Genomic DNA, 22,961 nt, shown 5'->3' with positions numbered 1-22,961 from the left:
AGACAAGCAATGAAGTGCTGAAACATCCAGGCTGGACAAAAGCAAATGTCCCATGGAGGTGTCTAATCGCAAACGGAAAGCATCTCCCATTACAGAGGTGGATGAGGGCTGTTGGGGCTTAATGTGAGTGCCCTTGAGTGCTGCCAAGGCTTTCCAAAGACGAGAGGGGATGGGACCATCACTTGTCCATCCTAGCCAGAGATGGAGGGACTTTGCAGAGAGGGGAGCTGTGCCCAAGGAGCAGAGGACATCATATCTCCACAGCCTGGCCATGAATCCCACTTCGCTGTGTTTTGCAACCCAAGCTGCTAAGCATTTTAGTGCCTGAAGTTGCAACCGCTGTGACAGCCCTTTGGGGCAGAGGGATTCCTGTGGGTGGGTTAATTAATGAGACCAGACAGGTCTCTGAGCCGCATGGGTTAATTATTGTAGGGTGATGACTCTTCACCATGCCAAGGTTTGTGACTTTCAGCCCTCAGATGCTGCCCACACTGGCATGGCACAGGCTTCCCTGCAGGGCAGAGGTGGGAAGGAGGGTCACATTCCCCACACCCAGTGTGCAACATCTCCCACATCCTCTCTTGGGTCGCTGGGAGGAGAGGTAACCCTCACCCCGCCTCTTCCAGCATTTCCATCAGCTTCACTCTGAGAGCGTCTGTTATTACCAGGCAGCCTCTCAGACCCCAATTTACAATATTCTTTAATTTCTCAGACTCCCTTCTGAGCTAACTCTCCATAACCTTGGTTTTTTCCACTAGATCCTGGCTGTTTTGGAGCCTTTGAAGAAAATCTGTTCAGCCATTTGAATTATATGAGCAAGAAAAAAAAAAAAAGAAAAGAAAGAAATCCTTAACCCTTGTCAAAAAACAACTCTGAACCCTGTTAGCAACAAAAAGAGGCTCTGGGGGAGCGTTACCTTCACCGCAGGCTCATCCTTGTCAGGGTGGGACAGTGGCCAAAACTCTTTGTCGCCTGTGACTGGGGCTGGGTCGTGGGTCTTGAAGGCTTTCAAGTGCCGACGGGATTTGATCCTGACCCACCTGATGGAGTCGGGGAAATGCAACGCCTGCCGGAGCCTGTGCTGGGCTATTTAAGGTTTTTCCAAGGCACGTCAGATGGGCTTTGTGCTCCACAGCGTGATGGGCATCCCCGCGGTTAAAACGGTAATAGGTTGGAAATGGAGCCTCCCCGAAAAATACCACGTGGAGAAAACTGTGGGAACCCACTGGGAACACTCCCTAGGTAGGGGACTTTGTGTCCCAGGCAAATATCCCACAGTTTTTAATGAGAACTTTTAATTTCTGCCTAGGATTGAGTGGCCTAAGATGTGTTGGGTCTCCAGGACCAGTGCAAGAGAGTCAGAGGGGTGGAGGTGGTCAGCGAAAGAAGCCAAAATGCAAGGAGCGTAATTAAAACCCTTTGGCCAGGCATGCAGCCAGTGTTTAAGACCCCTTTTTTTTTCCCCCCATGAAGTGGAAAGCAAGTGGTAACCACTGCAGTGGTTACGGCTCAGACGAGGTGCCTGGTCAGCCCCTGAGGAGGTTTTTGCGACCCTGGAAAGTGGCACCCCGGCGGCCTGAAAACTGCAGCTTTGTTCCCAGATCCCCTACTATTCGGAAAAAAATCACTTTTGCTGTCGCTTTCCGCAAGGCATCGTGTTGCAGCATCCTCTGAACGTCCTCGTGGCTTGCAGACATCGCTACACCCTCGGCTCCTAGACAAACACATCCGTGTTGCCATTTCACGGGTTATATTTAAGAGATGCACTTGGGATTTTTCGGTTTGTTTCGTTTTTTTTGTTGTGGGGTTTTTTTTTTCCCCCTCTAGGTAATCCTCTGCAGCATTGAACTGTGGGGATTTTGGCAGCGCACCAGGGTCTTGGCAAATCCTCGAGCTTCAGCCCCGCGGCGGCACCCGGGTGCTTGACGTGTGCAGGTGCTGAGGCTTTATTTTGGGTTATCCTATTTTCCTGGGATTTCGGCACACGGCAGGTCTATGGGTATTAGTACTGAAAATGTCCAGGATGGTTTGTGTACCTTCATTTTCCAACGTTTGAAGCTCAGGAATTTAAGGTACTTGGACATCCATGACACGTGAAATGCTGGTGTGACCCCAAGCGATACAAAACTGTGGGTGCATGCACCCATAAAATAGTTTTTGGAGTTTTTTCTGTTCATCGGTTTATTATATATCAAACTAACTATCTGCCTTGCTGATTCTCAATTGAAACCTTTAGGAGGGTTGAAAAGATACAGGCAGAGCGGCAGGTCTATCAGTCCTTGTATAATTAAGATCTTTTCCCTGGTTAATGAAAGTGAAGATCAGATCTCGTGTCCCACAAGGTTTCTAAAACCCATGTGTTAAAAAAATGGTGCTGACAGGAGACCCAAATCTTTGTGTTTTAGCACAAGTTGTGCCACATAAACCTGCTATGGCTGAAAGGAAAAAAAAGGAAATAAAGATGTTTTCTTTGATGGGATCATCTCACAGAGGTGGAGAGGACTCTGTGGATGCCGGTGGGGCAGGGCCGATGACTAAAAATGAATAAAACGGAATAAAACAGTCATGGCTCAGCGGCGTGAGAAAAGCCCCTCTGCGTGCAGACCGGCTGCAGGTCCCCGGCCAAGGGCAGCGCTGCCGCAGAAACATCTTCTTGCGAAATGTAACGAGGGGCGCTGAAATGGATTTTTAAATTATTTTAATAATTTTATTTATCATTTTTTAAAGAAAGAAGGTGATTTTTATTCCTACTCTATTATTTACGTGGAATTTCAATGCCGTGGCAATTTGGTGAGATTTGCTGCAACCTTGGCATCTGGGGGGGTCACTTTCCCTTTTCCCTCATTTCTGCCTATTTAAAAAGTAATGTCGTTTCACAGGGTTTAGAATGCAAGCAAGAGGTATGACAAAAAACCTAAATATTGTTCATCATACCAGTTTTATTAAATAAAAGCAGTGTGTTGGTGGGCGGGAAACATGGTTTAGCCTGGATGCGATCTGGAGGCAGATCCCACGTACCGCAGCAAGCCTGGCGCCCCATTCCCATATTTTATCCCGCTTTGCCCTGTGCAAAACACACGAGGGATTGTCCGGAGGACAGTGGGGGCCTTTATACCCCCAAACACATTATCGCCGCTCAGCTATTTTCCCACCCCCTGGCTTTGATGTGCTTCCAGCCCAGGCATCCATGGCCAGCGAGCCCTCGGGTGACCTGTGGAGATGTCACGGGAGCCACTAAGGACCCCAAATCCCTGCTACTGGAGGTGGGATGGGTGTATTTTGCAGACCCGGTGCCACAGGCAGGACGAGGATGCTGAGGTGAGACGCTGGCTCTGGAAAAACCTGGATGGAAAGCATCATCCCCCAAGGAGAACCATCAGGGAGGTTGGGGGGGTCCTGCCCCACTACAGGGAAAAGCAAAAACCAGTTTAAATTAGCAAAGGGCACGATTAGGCACAAGCCAGCTCCGAATTCATGGGAAATGAGAGAAAATGAGGGCGAGCCCAGCTTTGAGGGTCCACAAGAGGGTCCACAAGAGGAGGACGCTGGTGGCATTTCAGCTTGGGAAGAGCCCTGCAGAGGGACCAAGCGGCGGCCGCAAGCACGAGAGGCCGCATGGGACATCGGGGCTTTGGCAGGGGTTTAGCCTTTTAGCAATTTTTAAGGCCCCATCCCCTCCTTCGAGAGCGGCACATGGCAAAGACTCGAGATACTCGGTGAGCACCTGCCCCTGAGGGCAAAAAAGGTTCAGCATGGGGGAGAACCTCCTGCTTGGACCGTGCTGCAGAAGCTGCTTCGACCCAGCAGAGGAGTCACTGGCGTGAGACTGGCCCAGATTTGGAACGGGGGAGAACAAAGAGATGGTTTTAGAAAGATGCCCATGATCGGAAATATTTTAATATCACTGAGTCACAATTTTTAGTACAAACAATCGGCAAAAAAATGCATTTAAAAACCCCAACCAGCCCCATTCCCACGGCCGTGCATCCCATAGAAAAGTTAATGCAATTTTATATTAAAAGAATAAAAACATTCTTCTACGCAGCGCTGTACTCTTGATATAAAAACGCCTTTTTGATTGATTTTTTTCTTTTTTTTAAAGCACAAGTTTCCTTTTCAATCCTCACTGCAGTAGCTTTTGGTGTGTATTTTTGGAGGGGAACCCCATACATTGGGTTCAGCCAACCAAGCACCTGATGGGTGAAGACAGACTATAAGCACTGCTCTCCCCTGATGGGTGAAGAAGACATTTTTACAGGGGGTCTGCAATTTAAAAGAGAAAGAGGGCTGTTAGTCCCGCGTGAGAGAGAGAAATCAACCCCCCTCCCCGGCCTGAAATCGCATCGCTTCCCCTCCTGCATGGACCAGGGCCCAAAGCAGTGCACGGACATAAAATAAAATAGAGGAAAATAAAATAAAGGACAGTAAAATAAAATAAGATAGAGTAAAATAAAATAGAGAAAAATAAAATAAAATAGAGCAAAGTAAAATAAAAAAATCAGCTACTTCGGCTAATTGAGATAAAAAAAAAAAAAATATATATGTATATAATCAGGCTCTTTGGATCATTTCCCCTTTTTCCTGCACATCAGCTGTCATAGCACATGCAACATGGATAGATGGATGGAGATACGTGGAGTATCGGGGGGATTTATGGATGAAATTGGAGCTACGGTGTTTGCAGAGCAGTTAGTAGCGGTCGAGACGAGGTACGAGGAGGTGAAGGCAATTAGCACGCCGGCGTTTGAAGACTTCACTGCCCACTCCAGGGGATCCTGTCGCGGGAAGAGGGATTTGGACACAGCGGGGGAGACATCAAAATTCACGGGTCTGTCCATCTGCTACCCAAAAATAGCTGTGCTGGGCACGAAAAATAAAAACAAACCACTGCTTTGTGTTCAAAGTCCCCTTTTTGCCTCCTTTAATTTGCCCAGTGCCATTTATTCTTCTGCTTAACAAGGCCACATACTTGTGCCTGGTGAGAAATAAGCCCAGGGCAGATTTTAGCTGGCAGAGCTCAGCTGGAGCACCAGCAACCGGGCGGCTTCTAATTCCTCGTCTGCTCAAGTCGAGAATTAATAACAATATTTTTATATTTTTTAAAACATTTTTAAACATTAAACATTTTTTTAAATGTTTCTTTTGGGTAGCAACGAGGCGGGGAAAGCTTGCACCCTGAAAGCACCCCTCTGCCAAAAGCAGGGCGCAGGGATGCTCGAGCCCTGGGTTGGGCTGGGTCTGGTGGAGGTGGGCGGCAGCTTCATCCCAGGAAAACCAAGCGCCGGCTTCGCTCCCCACTTGCTCCCGAAAACAGGACGCAGCGGCGGGGGGGGGTCACAGCACAAAGCGCCTCTGTGCGGCACGCCCCCGTGGGTCCGGCACCATGCCCCCGCGGGGACCGGCATCACCCTCCGTCCGTCCGTCACGTGGCCGCTGTGACGGACGGACGGCGTCCCGCCGCCCGGGGGGAGCACAGCCGTGGTGGGTATGGGAGCTATGACCCCCAAACCCCCTATTTTAGAGGATGGCGCCGCAAATGGTGCCGCAACCTGGAAGATGAGGAGGAGAAAGGTCTCATAGGGCATCCAGGGACCACGCAGGGTGGGAGCGCCGGGGTCTTGCCTGGTTTGGGGGGGGGGCGGCGCTGGGCAGCAGGAGGGCAGGGTTAGGGATCAGACGTACTCCCGAGCCGTCGAAGGCTGCGACTGCCGGTAATACTGCGGTCCTCGCCGCTCCTTGGCGGGGCAGGAGCAGCACAGGAGGGAGCCCCCCAGCATGGTGAGGCTGGCGGCCCCCCACCCGATGAAGAGAGCCGAGCCAAATTCGTACCTGTGGCGATAAACAGACGGGAGCATTGGGGGGGAACAGAAAAAGCAGAGCTGCAAACTGAGACGGGCACAAGGGTGCTCGAAGCCCTGACGAGGCCACACGCGACGTCGAGGAAGATGTTGGTTCCCCTTCTCTTTGGCCATCCCAATCTTTCACCTTGGCCAGATCCAGCTGCCACGTTTGCCTGGGCTTTAATCTCCCCTGGGCTGAAACTCCACATGAGTGCTCTCACTCTGTCCCAGCACAAAGTCTTTGGTGGTACCAACTAAAACTGTAGCGTTGGGGAGATCTTCTGCAACACAGCAGCTGTGGGGTAGCACAGGTCCCATCCCAGCCGCCCAGCGCATCCGCCCGCGACCCCGCACATTGCCAAAATGGGCAAGAGAAGGTCCTGTAGGAAGCGCAGGGACTAGCAGGGATTCAGATAAAGAACATCCCCGAGCCGGGCTCTTACCTGGCGTTGATGGGGACGGTGCTCTTGCTGAAGAACTCCTGGGTCACCTGTGTCGCGTACAAGGACACAGCAGCCAACGTGCACAGACCTGGATGTCAAACGTTGAACAACACCCAGCCCATCACCAAACCAGTTCCTCACCCTTTCGTCCACCAAACAGCTTTTAAAAGGTGTTTGAGGTCATCTACATCAGAGAGGTGCAAGGGCCTTACCAGAGAGGACGAAGAGGACACCACCGGCAACAGCGATGCGGCTCTTGGTAACAGGATCCTCTTCACCAACTTTGGTGCATTTCATGCCCACCACGCTCACAATGATGCCAAAAAAGCCCAGGAGGAGAGAAATCACCATGAGAGCCCGGGAGGTCTGGATGTGAACTGCAAGGGGAAGAAAAGCCGCTCGCCAGCACTAGCTTTCGGCCACAGCCAGTCTCTCCAAAAGCAAGGTCACCTCGTCCCACGCTGGGGATGAACCTGTCCTTAACCCTGTCCTCGCTGCGTGGCTCCCATGTCACCCCTTCCCTGCGCAGCTGGTGGAGAGACCTCAGCTCAACCCAGGGCACTGCTCCCAATGCCTTCCCTGACCTTCCTCCCTGCCATACTCATCCTCGCTGTGATTTCGCGGGCTGGGAAACACCTTGCCCACAGCAGCACCACAGTCCCCAAATGCCACAAGGGTCACGCACAGCCCCAGGGGTTGCGATGTCCCCATGGGAAACTGTTGGTCCCCAAACGTGATGCCCACCCTGGAGATCAAAGCCACAGGGACCGGCGGTGGGGGGGTATCACACACCCAAAGGGGCTCAAACCCATGGGGCCAAGAGGGGTTCAGCCCCACAGGGTGGAGGGGGGAGGCTTGGACCCATGTTGTGGCTCAGATCAGTGGAGCGGTAAAGGGGGCTCAGACTCTTTTGAGGGGGGCTCAGGCGCATTAGAGGGGCTCAGACCCATGGTGGGGGGGCTGTGCAAGGAGGGCTCAGAGCTGCAGAGGACTCAGAGCACTGGAGGGGCCAGGGGAGCTCAGACCCATGGGGGCACTCAGTGTGGTACAGACCTATTTGGGGGGGTCAAACCCACAGAGGGGCTCAGACCCACAGGAGGGGGCAGTTCCAAATTCATAGAAGGGTTAAGACCCAGGGGAGGCTGACTCCAGCTCAATGAGTAGCTCAGACCCCTGTCGGGGGGGACAAACCCATAGAGGGGCTCAGACCCATATGGGGGGGGTCAAATCCAAGGAGGGGTTCAGACGCATGGAGGTGGTCAAACCCACAGAAGGGCTCAGACCTGCAGGGGAACAAGGGCAGCTCAGAAACTCACGGGAGCTCAGACCCACGGAAGGACCGGCGCTCACCCCGCGGGTCCCGGCGCCCCCCCGTCCCGTACGCACCGTCGAGGGAGAGGAGCGAGTCGTGGAGGCGGCACTGGACCTGCCCGGTGCTCTGCGCGGCGCAGCTCATCCACAGTCCCTCGTGAAGCCCCACGGCCGTGATGATGGCGTCCCCCGCGTACGAACTCTGCCTCCACTGCGGCAGCACGGCCGCCGCCAGCGCCGCCACCCACCCGCCCAGCGCCGCCAGGTACCCGGCCAGCTCCCGCGCCCCGCCGCCCATCGCCGCCGCCTCACGCCTGCCCGCGCCGCGCTGCCCCGCCGCGGCCCGCCGCGCCCCCGCCCCCCCGGCCCCGCCCCGGCCCCGCCCCTGGGGAGATGGGGGGCTGGGGAGGGGCTGTGGCTGACGTGGAGGGATCGCGGGGGGTGTGTGTGTGTGGGGGTGTGTGTGTAAGATCCGGGAGGGGAGACTGGGGTCGGGAAGGAGATTTGGGGGGGGGGGGGGGTGTGATCTGGGGTCAGGAGGGGGCAGATTTCGATCCTGGAGGGGGGAGATTTGCGCCGGGGGGGCGGATCTGAGTCCTGGGGGAAAGAATTGGGTCCTGGGGAGTATTTAGGTCCTAGGAGGGAGATTTGGGTCCTGGGGGAGATGGGGACCCCTAAAGGCAAAGTGGAGGGAGATGGGGAAAATGGGGGTCCCCAAGGGATCCAGGGAGGAGGGGGCTGGGGGAGGTGACCACCCACCCCATCCATGACCCCTTGCACTCCTGCCGGGGGCCAGGACCCCTTGTCCAGCTGCAGAGGCCCCGGGGGTGGCTCCAGGAATTCAGCACAGGAATGGGGAAGGGGGTCGTGCCCCCCACACCACCAGGCCTGACCCTCACCTCTCTGCGGGGGGAATCCGGGCACGCCCCCGCGGCATCGACAAGAGCCGGCATTGATGGTGGCGTCCCCCCCGCAGGAGGGGGACACGGGGTGTGGGGGGGGACACGTGCCACCGCCCCGGTGACACCAAGCAAGTGGCAGCCCCAGGACCTGGCAATCGTTAACCGCCCCAGCCTCATCAGCAGTCTGCTCACGCGCTCGGCTGGCCGGGGTCGGACACCGGGATGGTGGGCAACCACCAGTGGGATCATCCATTCATCCCAGAGCAACAGTCGCCCAGGACCCCCCACCCCCCCGATGCTGAGTGGGACCTGCCCTATGCCCTCTCCAAATATTATGGGGGGGGTCCAGCTCCAGCGACGCAGGGCAGGATTTATTTACTCACATTCCCTGGATGGTTATGGTAATGGCCAGGGCCAGACACCCGCGGGAACAATTCGATGCCTGTTCGGGGGGTGCCACGGCCCTCAATGTCCTTCTTGTTCAAGGACAGTTCCCTCCTCCCCGAAATCGTGGGTCCCTTCCCACGCCCCAGGAGCAGGGTCCAGGGGATGCTCCGGGGCTTAGCCGGGGACTGCATCGCCCTTGCCAAAAATGCCCCAGCACCTTTGGGACGCACTTGCCCCTCAAAAGTCCTCTTTGTCCCCAGAAAACACCTTCCTGGGGTAAACCCTCGGGTAAACGTTTGCAAGGAGGGAAGGATGCATCCCACCACGGGACGACAGCCAAGGGGTGGGGGGACACAGCAGCCTCCAGCCCCTCACTCAGCAAGAGACAGGTTAGTAAAAAAAAAAAAAAACCAAAACAACAACACACCTTTATTCACCCATTTTCTGCAGAAGGCACTTAAATAGTCGCAGGTTCGGCCGAGCACAAAGGCACGTGTCTGCTACTGTGGCACCGGGTCCTCACCCCTAAAAAAGCATCCCTCCCTTGTCCCCCCCCCCCCGAGTCTCTGCAATCCCCCCCAGGTCAGCTCTGCCGGGGGGATGCTGGATGCCGCAGGGGCGGTGCAGGGCATCCCCCAATTCCCCACCCCACGTCGGTTGGGGGCAGAGAGGGGTCCTGTCCAGCAGCCCCACGGCTGAGCAGCTTGAAGCCACAATGCTGGTGTCACTGGTCCTGGCAGGGACGCTCTGGTCCCTGGGGGATGTCACAGCTCGTCCTTCCCCACCACAACTGTGGCTGGCGGCACCTGCTCCAGCTCCGTCTCCCGCAGCAAATCCCCCTCTTCTGCGCCAAAAAGCATCTTCACCAGGTCATCCGCCTGCACGCGTTCCTGTGGGGCAGACCCACGGGGATGAGCATGGCCATCGTCCTCAAAAAAAAACCCTACCTGCTGCCAGGGCGGGAGCTTACCCGCTCGCTGTGCCGAGGGTCCAGGGTGAACCAGAGGGCGATGGCGCAGCGTTGGCCCTTGGTCACGGCTTTCACCCCGTGGGGGTTCTCCGAACCAGAGGAGAAGCCCACAGCACGGCCGCACTGTGGCTGAACCTCTGCCTGCAATGGGAGACAGGGTCAGCATGCACTCAGTGGGCGAGGGGACGAGTTGGTACTCCTCAACCCAACTTCATCCCTCGTGGTGGCACAGGGGATGGGGCCACCAGGCAGGAGCTGGGTTTGGTGCGGCATGTGGATCCTCAAGGAGCTCAGCTACTTACGGTCTCAGTCTTGGCATCCAGCTCGGTGAAGTAGAAAGTTCCGCCTTCAAAGTCTCCGTTGAGGTAGAGGATGGCACTATAAAGCAAGCAGGGGACAAGCAGAGGTGACAACCATCACCACGGCTCCAGCATGCAGGTGAGTCTGGAGCTCCCCCAACACCACGGCAAGAGCCAGAGGCAGGAGAGCCTAGGCTGCGTTGTCCTCCCACCCTGCTCCTCCCGACCCAGGTGCCACCAAGCAGCGGTGCCCTCCGGTGGGGAAGCTCTGGCTGATAGACACCACCAATACCTGTAATCCCGGAAGGTGTAGGCTGGAGGTTCCTTCACGCACACCAGGGCCTCTGCGTTGAGGATGCAGTTGTCCACGTGCACCTCATGACTGTTGTCACTCCGGCCTTCTTGCTTCTCTAGGGTGGAACAAGAGCTGGCACAGCAGGACCCTTTGTCCCTGCAGGACCAGGGTCTGTCCCCAAGTGTCATGTGCTTGGAGGTGACAAGAAAGTCACCTGTAGCCTAAAGCCCTTCCACTCGCTTGTCCCTTGGCATCTCCATGGCCCTCCAGACACAGCCTCTCCCAGCACCCGATCCCAAATGCCTCTGAGTGCTGAAATCCTGCATGGCATGAAGCCACCTGCCCCGCGGAGGCAATCCACAGAGCTGCTCATCTTCCCAAACTGGGCTTAGGGACAAGCTCCCCACACCTTCCTTTTGGGAAAAGGAGCAAGTTAGGGAGCAGCAAGGAGGTCTCCAAGGAAAGGTCCAAGACTGGACCACCCCAGCTGTTGGAGGGGACCCAGACAGGACAAGAGACTGAAGGAGACTTGCTTCTCCTCAGGTTGTGCTCCTCTGAGGCCATGCTCACCATCGATGGCCGTGCGGCACACCAGGTGGGAATAGGAGAAGTGGAGTGGGACCTCCAGGCGGAAGTAGGACTCCATCATGTGCCGCACCTTCTCTGTCACGTTGTAGTAGAGGTAGGCGCTCTGCAGGGGCACCTTGCCCTCCTGGCCCAGCTGCGGGGGATGGACACAGGCTCAGCTCCAAGCGCCTTGGGCAAGCACGGGCAGCTGCCTGCCTTCAACCTGCCCCACCCCTGTGTCTCCACAGCCTGTTCCCCGCCCTGCAACCATGCCAACCTTGAGGGCCTTGAGGACAGTCACGCCATAGAAGGTCTCACTGGGGGTGTGAGGAGATGTCTTCCCACGATAACCGTCCCCGGCCGAGGCAGCTGCCTGCAAAACCCAATCAGCGTTATCGGTCTGACTTCTGAACCACAGGATGGGACCCTTCATCTCCTGCTTCCTCCCTGCCCACTCCTCCTGTCCCCACACGCACGTTGGTGAGTCTCTGCAGCTCCCGGCACTCCTCAGCAGAAAGGACTCCGTCCACCACAACGCGCTGGGAGCCGTTCAGGGTCTTGGAGTTCATGGTGACACTGGCTCCTTCATACACCAAGGGGCCACCTGTGGCACAAATGGGATCAGAAGGACACAGGGATGGGTGCCACCAACCCTGGGAGAAGCTATGGTCCTGCCAGCTGCTCCTGCCACCATCCGTGTGGAGGGACAGTGAGCTGCCAGCAGGGGACATGGAGGTCCCCATCCCACTTCCCCTCTCGGCCCTCCGCACCTTCTCGGATGAACTTGCTCATATCGGCAGACTCCTTGGCCTTCTCCTCCACCAGTGTCTCGATCTCCTTCATGAGGTTGCCGATCTCCTCTGAGATGCGTGCTGCTGTCTCCCGCTCCACCCTGGGCACGCGGCAGCCATCAGCTCCACCACCCCACTATCCCCATGTTGGGAATGAGGGGCACCAGGACAAGAGTAGGACAAGTTGTCTCCAAGGGCCAGTGACAAAGCCCAAGGCTGGAGAGAGTCATCTCAATGCATCCCTCACCCTGAGCTGCTTGCGATGACCTACCCATCCCCATCACCCCAAGGGCTGATAGGGAGCAAAGTTCTGCCCTCCAGCAGGCTCTTCCAGCCCCAACACCAAAAAAACCTCCCTGGCAGCAGCTCCATGGCCACAGCCTTTGGCCCAAACCCCACAGAGGAAGAGAGGTACGTCCCATCAGTCCCCCTGTTGCGTAGGCTTGGCCATCAGCCTGGGAGAGTACTTACTTTTGTTTCTCTCGCAGCCTTTTTGGTATCACCTCTTCAGGAGTCCATGTGTCCTGCAGCCAGAAGAGCAACATCAGAAGCTGGACGACGATCTGTCTGGGACACAGACCCCTCATCCCCTTCCCATCTGGCCACTGCGCCCAGCCTGGCCCAGCACCACTCACCGGGTCCACGAAGGGGATGCCAAAGACATCATAGCTGAAGAAGAGCAGCTCCTTCTCCATCAGGCTTCGCTGGTGGTACGCCTGGATCTCCTGTGGCAAGGAGCAGAGGGACAGGTAAGGACACGGCACGAGGGCTCTGGAAAGACCCCGAGTGAGGGCCAGAGGGTGCTGGGTTTACATCATTCTGGTCCTTGCTCCAGACCCTCAGCCCTGGTTTCCCGGTCCCTCTGGCAGCCGGGAAGCAAGTGGCTTTCCCCATCGTGCACGAACTTCCCTGTCCCGTGTGGATGAGCCCTTGGGAGAGGACGGGGGAGGCAGAGGCACAGACACATCCGTCCTGCAGGAAGCTCTTCGGAAGCAGATTCCCTGCTTTCCTGCTCCACCTGACATGGGGCAAAGACCTCCATCCCTGCCTACTACCTCCCAGGCAGCACCTGAGCATCCGGATCCAGCTATTTTGAAGCCAAATTCTCTCATTTTTAAGCAATTTCAATTCAGTTGTGGAAGTCTGTAGCAGAGGTGGGCTCAGATCCTCCTAAAAAGTCTGTCTGTTTGCCTCTTGCAGACCTCTCTCACAAGAGCTGGTCCATTTGTGCAAGCCATCAAGCCTTCACTTGGCCAAAGATATTTTGTCAGTCATGTTTTTCAGTCTCTCAGCTATTTTCCAGCTTGTTGGGTCTTGCATCCATCCATTCCTCTCCGCCTTGCCACTGAAGGACCAGAGCAGACCCCAAAACCTCTGCAAAGTTTACAAGCCCTAAGAGGGGAGAAGATGTCCCTGCAATGGCTCATCCCAGCCGGTCGCTCACCTCTCGGGGTTGGATGGGTCCTGCCAGGTTTTCCCCCAGGACAGCGGTATAATAGGCCAAATTCTGGTTCATCACCTCGTCATTTGGGAAGAAAAGCAAATAGGTTTTGGCACATTCAATGGCTTTTTCGTAATTTCCGTCTGCAAAGAGAAATGGGGCTGTTATGGCACGTCCAAGAGGATCAGAGACAGAGCAAACATGGATATGGAGGAGAAACAAGAGAGAAAGTCCTTGTTGTTCTCCAAAGGGTCTCCCAAGTAGGGCAGATACCCTGGAGCAAAGATTACTCCTGCCATGAAAGCAAAATTAAGAGTCCAAGGCGCTCTTCTGCCTCCAGAAATCACCTCACCAGAAATCAGGGCCACTGCTTGGGTAGTTTTCTTGCTTGGAAAACACCTTGAAGCCTATTTCCAGGCAGCAAGACCCAACCATTTCCAGGCTAACCTGCAATTTTCAACCACTTAGGCACCGTGACCCACTTTCTGCAGGAATCTACAGGATTGCAGCCTTTCAATCTTCTTTGACTTCATTTTTTTTCCCCCTCCTTTTGGAGAAATTTGCACAGAAACAGTTTAGATTTTTCTGAGGAGATGAATAAAAAAAAAAAAAAAGGGGGGGTATATTTGCCTGGGTTAGAACTGACTGTTCTGGAGAGGAAGGGTGCCTCTGTGGTTTGGAACAAGAGGTGGATAGCTGGCAGGAGGAAAAAAAATGCTCCTCTAGGCTGTTATTTCACTTGGAAATCAAAGCTGCCCAGGAATCAAGCATCTAAAGTGACATGGAGAGTTCTTGCAACCAGGCAAGGCAAGATCCAGCTCTCTTGTGCCACATTTCAGGCTGGAGGAGTGGGGCTGTGTGAACCTCATGAAGAAGGTCAAATGGAAGGTCCTCTACTGGTATCAGTAAAGACTGGGGAATGGATGGGTTTAAAGCAGCCCTGTGGAGAAGGACTTGGAGATACTGGTGGACAAAAAATTGGACATGAGCTGGCAATGTGCGCTCGCAGCCTAGAAAGCCAAGAGTACCCTGGGCTGCATCACAAGAAGCGTGGCCAGCAGGTCGAGGGAGGTGAGTCTGCTCCTTTACTCTGCTCTCATGGGATCCCACTTAGAGCACTGCATCCAGCTCTGGGGTCCACAGCACAAGAAGGATATGGATCTGTGAGAGTGGGTCCAGAAGAAGGCCACAAAAATGGTCAGAAGGCTGGAACACCTATATGAAGAAAGGCTGAGAGAGTTGGGGTTGTTGAGCCTGAAGACAAGAAGGCTTCACGAAGACCTTCTTGCAGCCTTTCCATATATAAAGTGGGCTTATAAGAAGATGGAGACAACTTTTACCAAGGCTTGTAGTGACAGGACAAGGGGCAACTGTTTTAAATGGAAAGAGGGTAGGTTTAGGTTGGCCATAAGGAGGAAATTTTTTATGATGAGGGTGGTGAGACACTGGAGCAGGTTGCCCAGAGTTGTGGGTGCCCCATCACTGGAAGCTTTCAAGGTCACGTTGGATGGGGCTTTGAGCAACCTGATCTAGTGCAAAATGTCCCCGCATCTTGGGTTGGACCAGACGATCTTTGAAGGTCCCTTCCCAGCCCAAACCATTCTGTGAGTCTATGATTTCTGCCCATGAAGAAGTGCCTGTGCAGAGCACAATGGCCAGTGTCAAAGGCCACTGGAGGATGGAGCAACGAGCTGCTTACTGTTGTAGTAGGCAAACTGCAGGTAGTTGAAGTGTGAGGGCAGAAAATCCTCCAAGGGCTTCTCCCGGCCAGGCTGGGAGGCCAGCTCCGTCACGCAGCCCTGCTTGCAGCTTAGCACCTGCATGTAGTGATCTGGTGGAAAAAAACCCAGTGTCACTGCACATGGTCATCCAAGGAGTGGTAAGACAGGACCTTGGGGGTCTCCACTCCACCCTCCTGCTCGCAGCAGGGCTGTTGACCCCAAGAATGGTGGTTGCCCACCTCTGTGTGACCGGGGCTCTGCTGCTCTCCGGGGAAGGAGTGACCATCCTCAGCTTCCCACCCCTGCGTCCTGATGACCCTCTGCTGGTCCCTCTCCTGTTTCTCCACATCCCTCTGGAATTTGGGGGGCTCCTGGGCATCACCCCCAGTGCTAAGCGCAGGCAAACACTTCCTGCCACTTACTGGCCACGCTCCTCCTAGCGAAACCTAGGATGGAGTTTGCCCTCTTTGGGGACTCATCACCCCTGGGCCTTTGGGGACCTCTTTGGGGACCACCACCCCCCAAGATTGTCCCCAGCTCTCGGGATGGGATGCAGCACACGCGGCTCCAACCTGTGATGGCCTGGAAAAGGTCTGCGTTGTACTCCAGGTAGTTGTAGCCCTCGTAGTCATAGGGTCCCTCACAGAGCGCACGGCACTCAGCGTCCGCAACGAAATATTCCTCCAGCGCCTTCTCCAGGTGCAGGATGGCGGCAGCTGGCTGCTCCTCCGTGTAAAACCGCACACCCAGCCGAAACTCGCTCTGCGGAGGAGTGAGAAATGATGGGGGGGCTCAATGTCACAGAGGACCTGGGGCACCTTGTCTCCACGGGACAGACCTCAGCACCAAGGTGGCATCTCATGAGCTTGCTGAGCCAACAGCCGTGGTGTGACGTCCCCAGGTCCAGCAGCGGAGGGGTGTTTTCAGTGAGGTTGCCCAAGGTGGGGGGCGTGGGGGGGGTCTCACCAGGTGGGGTTTGGCCTCCAGGTCGGTGAAGTCGTCCTCATGGACGCCCGCCATGGCTTGGTAGTACTCCAGGTTCTGCCTCATCTCCTGGTGCCCCGGGTTGGCCACGAAGAAGGTGTGTGCCGCTGCTGCCGCCTGCGCCGGCCGGTTCATCTGGGCGGGACGGGGTGAGGAGTGAGACAGCAGCCGCCCCACGGCGCGGACCCCGCATGGGGTGAGGTGGGGACACCCCCCCCGGCCCCGGGACAGCACAGTGGCCCCGGGGGTCCCGCAGCCGGGAGGAGGGCGGTGACGGGGGGCGGCTCCGGCGAGCTCCGACGTGGCACTGCGGGGGGCGGGGGGGAGGGACGGGCAGGGCCCGGGGCCGCCGTCTGACACCCCCCACCCCGCTGGGGCCGACAGCCGGACCCCTCCCGGACCCGGGGAACCCCCTCTGCTCCGGGATCGTCCCCGCCCGGTTCTCTCGGTCCCACACCGCCCACCGCCCCGGTCTGGGGATCCCCCCGTCCCTTCCAGGCGTCGCCGCCGGCCCTGCCGTCCCCGGACCCTCCCCCCCGCCCCCGGTCCCGCCGCCCGTCCCGTACCTTGAAATAGGCGACCTGGAGGTAGTTGTAAGGGCTGCGCTTGCTGAACTCGCGGTCCAGCTCGTCGCCCAGCCGGTACCGGGAGGGCGCGGCGGGTCCGCAGCCCCGCAGGCAGGCGGCACGGCGCAGCAGCCCCCGGAAGAAGAGGAGGTCGCGGAGCACCGGTTCGGGCTGGGGGTCGGCCCCCTCCGCCGGTCCGGTCGTGGCGTTGGCGCAGCGCAGGCGGCACCGTACCAACCGGGAACGCACGGCCGCCCGCGCCCGTAGCGCCCGCTCCATCTGCAGCACTACGGCGGGCCAGTCGCCCCGAGCGTACGCCTCGGCGCCGGCGGCGAACAGAGCATCCGGGGACTGGGCCGGCAGCGGGGGGTCAGCCGGTCCCGGCCCGGGCTCCGGCGGCGTCGCCGCCCGCACCAGCAACGCCAGCAGCGGCAGCAGCGCGGGGAGCGCCATGGCCGAGCCTCGGGGCCGCGCCCGCGGACGCCCCGCCTCCGAACCGAGCACTGGGGCGCACCACGTCCCGCCCCCTACGCCTCGCCCCGCCCTCCGACCAATCGCCGCCCTCAGACACGACGCCTTGTAGCCCCCGCCCCGGTATGGTCTGTAGTTGCGGCCCACGGCGGAAGCTCCGCCCCGCTGTGCGGAAGGGGCGGGGCTTGGCGGGTCGCTAATGGCGGCGGAGGGCGGCGAGGAGAGCGGCGGTGGCGGAGCGGGCCTGGCCCTGGTGGAGAGTAGCGCAGGCCGCGCCGCCCGCGTCGGGGACCCCGGGGACCTGGTGGCCCTGGCCCGGCAAGTGCAGCAGGTGAGGGCCGGGCCCCGGCGGCGGGACCGCGGAGGCAGGGCCTGGGGCTGCGGGAGCGCCCGGTGTCCCGCTGCCTCTTGGCCGTCTCCAGGGCCTCCTCAGCCGCCGCCGGCGGCGGCCCCGGGACGTCCCGCTGCTCTCTCGTGTGTCCAGCGGCTTGTCGGTGCGTCCCAGGGTCTGTGATGCCTCCCACTGTGTACCGGTATCCCTTCTCGGGATGCCCTGGTACCCCCGTGTGCCTTCCAGTGCTCTCCAGGACCTTCCCGTGTTCCGCACTGGGCCATACTGTGTCTTCAGCACCTCTCATCTCACCTCAGTGTCTCTCTCTGTGTCTTCCTGTCCCCTAGTGACTCCCAGAACATCCCACTAAGCTCCCAATCCATCCCAGTATGCCCTACTGCTTCCCAGTACATCCCACTGCCTTTAGCCACTCCAGTGTATGCAGGCACATCCTACTGCCCACTCTCCCAGGCGATCCCAGCACCTCCTGATATTTCATATTACCCCTTCTCTGAGTCCCAGTCCATCCCAGTGCCTCTCAGTTCACCCCAGTTCATTATGATAGGTCCTACTGCACTTCCTAGTGCCTCAGCTCACTCCAGTGCCGCACAGTATGTTCTACTATCCCCTCCCAGTGCCTCCTAGCACATCCTACTGCCTTCCAATACTATGTCCTAGTCCAGTATGTCTCCCAGTGCTTCTCAGTCCACCCTGTTCACCTAAGTGCTTCCCTAGAAGTCCTACTGCCTCCTCCCAGTGCATCCTACCATGTCTTGGTCTACCCTAGTGCTTCCCAGTATGTCCTGCTTCCCCCTTCCACTGTAACCCAGCATGTCCAGGCACCCCCAGTGCCTGGTCCCTGCTCCATGGCTGTCACCCCACCACTCGAGGGTGCCACAGCTACCCCCAACTGCATGCAGGGCAGCTCCTGCACCACCCACAGCCCCGTTAAAGCCTCAAGTGAGGCCACAACTGCAACTTCTCCAGCACATAGCCAGCATGGCAAGGTCCAAAGGGCTCTTCCCTGTCCTGACCAAACGTCATTCTTCCTTGCAGGCAGATGACTTCATCCGAGCAAACGCCTGCAATAAATTGACCGTCATCGCTGAGCAAATCCGGTACTTGCAGGAACAGGCTCGGAAGGTGGGGATGTGTCTGCGAGCTGGGCAGAAAGCTTGTTGCCATGTGCTTGTGAGGGGAGGGAGGTTAGTGTCTGTCTTAACTGCCAGACACTTGGGGAGAGCTGTGGCCTGGATTTGAATCAGGGCCAGAAGCCAAGTAGAGAAGATTCAGTGGGAAAATAACAAGGCTTTATTGTCTGGTATGAGCTGGGGACAGGGGAGGATGTTGTTGGTGTTTTCCCTGAGCTCTGCACATCGGGGAGGACTTCTGTTAAGGTAGAGGAGTGAGGGCGGCTAGTCAAAAGCAGCTCAGGTGTCAGGAAGGACAGAGAGATGACTCTGGTTTTGGGATAGATGACTCCTGTCTCTTTAGCGTGTATGCTGTGCTCCTGGGAGGACTCGGTGCAGTGGGGTGACAATGTGGCTCTGGCTGGATCAGAGTCCCTGGGAGAGATGAGCTATTACCTGATGATGGGCTTGGCTTTCCAGTTTGTCCCAGCTCATTTGCTGGAGCAGGTGGCCCTGGCAGCAAGCCCAGCAGGGCTCAGCTGTCCTCTTTGATTCAGCCTTCACCCTTGGGGGTGAAATCTCAGGGCCTGAGTGGGAAAGGATCTGCCAGTCACTGCGACTGGCCTGCTGCCATCAAGGCCACTACGTCATATAATGGTTAACTGGTGGAGCTGGAGCTGTGGAGTAATCAGCTGGCGGAGCTGGGGAGATGAACTCCCCTTTGTTTGCTGTCCCTTCCCTTGGGGACTGTAGCAGGGAAGCTCTCAGGGTTTGGCAGCTGTGTATGGACATGAGGAATGAGACCAGCATGTGGTGGGGTCAGGCACAGAGGTGAACCTGGGGCTGTGGTGAAGAGGTCCTTGATGCTTGGAGGTATCTACACCTCTGTGGAAGGGTGCAGGCGCTCTGAGGTGCAGCTGACAGGGGAAACTTGGAGAAAACTTTGTCTCTTCGGAAAGCGTCTCCTTCCAGGGGCAAGTAAAGATGTGCCATGTGAAGCCAGACGTGCGCTGGAGAGGACAAGGCTTTGCGAGTGGTGTGTCAAGTGATATATCTTGGGCTCTGGCTGAGAGGCAATAGCATGTTGTCATTTTATTTCAAGTGTGGAAGTTTTAAATTTTTTTTTAGGTCTTGGATGAAGCTAACAGAGATGCTGATCTTCACCACGTGGCCTGCAACCTTGTGAAGAAGCCAGGAAACATTTACTACATGTACAGGCGGGAGAGTGGCCAACGATACTTCTCCATCCTCTCTCCTAAGGTAGGTGGTAACAGCCCTTGAGGAAACAGGGAGGGGAAAAAAACACGTTTCTGGTGCTTGGGCACTTCTGGACCTCAGACAAAAGCACTAACTTGATGGGGGTGTTTGCTGGCCCCTGCTCAGTTGGTGTTTGTCCTTGGTCTGAGTTACCCTGCTGGTGTAAGAGCCATATTATGAAGTTCTCTTGGATCGTGGTGAATGGCGGGCAAGAAGACCTTTGGTGTGTGGACCTGAATTCTGCCTTTCAGTCCCTACAGTTCTTTCTCTTGAAGTAAAGAACTGCAGACATGCCCTGTCCGGTGTGGCTGTTGGGCAGTACGGTCTTCTCAGGGCCTTCAGTCCAGGGAGTGAGTTTGTCTGCAGCTTGGTAGGGGTGGTCTCATAGGTATCCTCCTTCCAGGCCACCTCTTTTCTTATGTGGTGCAGGGTGAAGGCTTCAGTGCAAAGCACTGAGCACATAAAAGAGCTCTGTGCAGGTCAGGGAGATCTTGTATCCCCAAGCCTCCCTGCATCAGCAGCACTGTACTTTGACTTGGTCTTAGACTCAGGGCAGTTGAGCCTATTTTTAAGTTAGAAAATGGGATGGTCACATAGCTGGGACTGCTTCAAAGGTGGTAGGGCTATCCAGCATGGGCAGAGGTCGGGCTGAGGGACAGCACAGCCCAGCTCCAAGGGAAACTGAGCAGCAATGTGAATCTCTCCTTTCTCCTCCAGGAATGGGGTACCAGTCCCCATGAATTTCTCGGTGCCTATAAGCTCCAGCACGACATGTCCTGGACTCCGTTTGAGGACATTGAGAGACGAGATGCTGAAATAAACATCCTGGATAAGCTGCTGAGCCGTCAGGCAGCTCTGCCCCCGTGTACAGAGCCCAACTTCCAGGGCCTGACCAAGTGACACAAGTGACCATACAGGACCCCATTTGCAGAGTCCCTGTGTGAGGACACGCAGTGCCTGCATGCCGCCAAAAGCAGAGCAAGGAAAGAGACCAAGAAACAAAAATGCTGATGCTGCCAGTACTTGCTCTGTGCTTTAACAAGACTAATTCTGCATTCAGTCTTACTGGATTTTCTAGTAATTGAGTAATTTATTTCTTTGATTTATGCCAAGCGAGAGGCTAATATCAGGTGGAGTCAATTCCAAGAGGGCTTGGAGCAAAAAGCAAAAATGCTTCAGGCAAATGTGATAATGCTATAAATACATCCTACCTGTCCGGCTCTGGTGTACCTCCCTGTGAGTAGCTGCGGCAGGTAGTGATTTCAGGGCTCGATTTTGCCCCTCGTTAAAATGCCCATATTTAGGAAGCTCTGTGGCCTGGGAAAAGCAGTCAAAACTGGGCACAGAAGGGTCCGTTGTGACCAGAATCTGCTAGTCTCTGTCCCAGCTGGTCCTAACCCCCGAGTCTGGCACATGGGGTGACCTGGAGCTCTCTTCTCTGGGAAGAGAATCCTCAAAAATGCCATGTAGGCTTCAGGTGCTCTCCAAAAGGTGGGTGTTTCACAGTCCTTGTGTGTTCCCCTTGGCGTCAAGTGGTTGAGCTGCCAGGATGAGATAGGAACATGCAGGGACACTGAATGTCTCTGTGCCGGAGCACTGCAGAAAATAAGATAAATCAATCTTAATCTCAGATGTACCTTCGAGACAGGTCCTAGCCTCCTCCTCCACTGGCGACGTGTGAGGGTTGGAGATGATTTGTGTAAAGGGAATTGTGACCCTGGAGTCTGGGCCCACCAAGGGTGGAGCTGGTGACTCTTGGTGGAGCTGAGCCGCAAATGCACTTGCGGTTGGGCTCCATCAAGAAGCACCACCTCCATCTACGTTTGTGGTTGGACTCTCCTGACTTCCGAGGTAGTGGTGAAAGAGTGGTGTCCTCTGTTCCCCACAGCGTGGCCTTGGGTGCAGCAGTCGCTCACCTTCCTGGGAGCTTGCTTGTTCCAGGCAGTCACTCAGCTCCAAGTGAACTTCCCAGGCGCTGCCCCATCTCCCTTTATGCACTGCCGAAGAAGACACTGCTGCCTTCAGCTCTACTGGGTGATGCCTGACACAATTCAGGGCTAAGTCTGCATCAGGTTTGGATTGGTTCATGCCTATGCTCTCAAAATAATCTCTGTAACACCTCTAAACCTCCTTGTTCCCTTTCTAGCATTGATTTGTTCCTCTTACACCAAGTCCCCAGAGTGTCCTGCTCCTCCTGGCCCTTGCCTGCAGCTGGGAGAGGTTTGGGTGCCCCGCCAGAGTCCTGCAGAGGAGGATGCTGCCGCACTGCGTTCTTCCAGATCACCCTTGACTCTGGCCTCTCCATCTCCATCTGAACTTACTGCTTCGGGTTGGGTGCTGCAGTGACTCTGCCAAGGGGAGGGAGGACCTCTTTGCATCCCCAAGAGACTCTTGGGGACCATGACCATCTCTGGGTCTTGCCATTGCTGCAGTTTATTCCCCCTTCAGCAGGGCACAGCCTCTCCTCCAGCCCCCAGTCTCCCTCTCTTCTCATCCCCACACCCTTGGCACACCCTGGGAGTTGCCCTGAAAGATGCTCGAGGCTGCTGGCAGCACCGATACCCCATGGGAAGAGCCATTCCCTGCTAGGATCACAGAGGAATGGGAGGTTTGAGACAGCTCCCCGGAAGCCCAGGCTTTTTTTGTCCTAGATTTTTTTCTCGCAGCTCTGCCAGGTGCAGTAGCTCAGCCCCATCTTATTGTGTGTGAGCCTCCGGTTGGCAAAGCCTGCTCTTTGGAGTTGATGCGGGACATTTCAAGCACCTTTTCCCAGCTCATCCTCCCTCACTTGGAGCACAAGGGCAGATTAAAATTAATGTATTATTATTATTATTATTATTAGACCAGGGTATAATTAATTCCTTATCGAGTCACAAGTGTCTAATTTGATGGGTTTTTTCCCTGCTTGTTTCATGGCCCCAGGTCTTATTTTACTGCATGTTATTAAATCTTAACTCGGAAGGGAGAAAGTTAATTACTGCCTGGGCTTTGCCATGGTGCTAATTACAGCAACATCAGAGATCTTCACATGTGTTGATTTATGCTCCCCTGGGAAGAGGGGATTCCTGCCCCAGTTTTATCTCTCTCTCCCATAATTAAAATCTGTACAATGACATGCACGAAGGCATTGGGGTGATGTTAATAGACCTCTGTAGGTTGTGATTTTCAAGCCTTTGGTGGGATTGCACATGTGCTTTCCTACATCTCCAGCCCCTGACCCTCCATACCCCATAAGTCCCCGGTGTCCTGCAGCTC

The 22,961-nt window shown here is 56.1% G+C and overlaps 3 protein-coding genes across 3 annotated transcripts; 1 reads left to right on the top strand and 2 right to left on the bottom strand.

Annotated features, from left to right (window-relative positions):
- Positions 1 to 3,521: 3,521 nt before the first annotated feature.
- On the bottom strand, positions 3,522 to 7,892 carry CLDN19 (claudin 19; the record flags this gene model as incomplete). The annotated part of the gene is made up of 5 exons (XM_082009343.1): positions 3,522 to 4,263; positions 5,683 to 5,829; positions 6,284 to 6,371; positions 6,496 to 6,660; positions 7,670 to 7,892. The coding sequence occupies 5 exons, from the start codon at positions 7,890 to 7,892 to the stop codon at positions 4,212 to 4,214; spliced, it is 675 nt and encodes a 224-aa protein (XP_081865469.1). The 3' UTR covers positions 3,522 to 4,211.
- Positions 7,893 to 8,870: 978 nt separating this feature from the next.
- P3H1 (prolyl 3-hydroxylase 1) lies at positions 8,871 to 16,970 on the bottom strand (the record flags this gene model as incomplete). The annotated part of the gene is made up of 15 exons (XM_082009292.1): positions 8,871 to 9,773; positions 9,854 to 9,994; positions 10,156 to 10,231; positions 10,445 to 10,562; positions 11,018 to 11,168; positions 11,292 to 11,387; positions 11,491 to 11,618; positions 11,785 to 11,906; positions 12,277 to 12,329; positions 12,441 to 12,530; positions 13,250 to 13,389; positions 14,946 to 15,077; positions 15,540 to 15,729; positions 15,934 to 16,086; positions 16,518 to 16,970. 15 exons carry the CDS (start codon positions 16,968 to 16,970, stop codon positions 9,648 to 9,650), a joined length of 2,169 nt encoding a protein of 722 aa, XP_081865418.1. The 3' UTR covers positions 8,871 to 9,647.
- A 48-nt stretch (positions 16,971 to 17,018) lies between these two features.
- LOC309412562 (uncharacterized protein C1orf50 homolog) lies at positions 17,019 to 20,606 on the top strand (the record flags this gene model as incomplete). The annotated part of the gene is made up of 4 exons (XM_082009490.1): positions 17,019 to 17,319; positions 18,376 to 18,462; positions 19,578 to 19,709; positions 20,424 to 20,606. The coding sequence occupies exons 1-4, from the start codon at positions 17,188 to 17,190 to the stop codon at positions 20,604 to 20,606; spliced, it is 534 nt and encodes a 177-aa protein (XP_081865616.1). The 5' UTR covers positions 17,019 to 17,187.
- Between the last annotated feature and the right edge of the window lie 2,355 nt (positions 20,607 to 22,961).

The sequence above is a fragment of the Phaethon aethereus genome (assembly GCF_964289735.1).
Source record: "Phaethon aethereus genome assembly, chromosome: 21".
Taxonomy (NCBI): domain Eukaryota; kingdom Metazoa; phylum Chordata; class Aves; order Phaethontiformes; family Phaethontidae; genus Phaethon; species Phaethon aethereus.
Note: the sequence above shows the minus strand (reverse complement) of the source record. Positions and strands in the feature narration are given on the sequence as shown.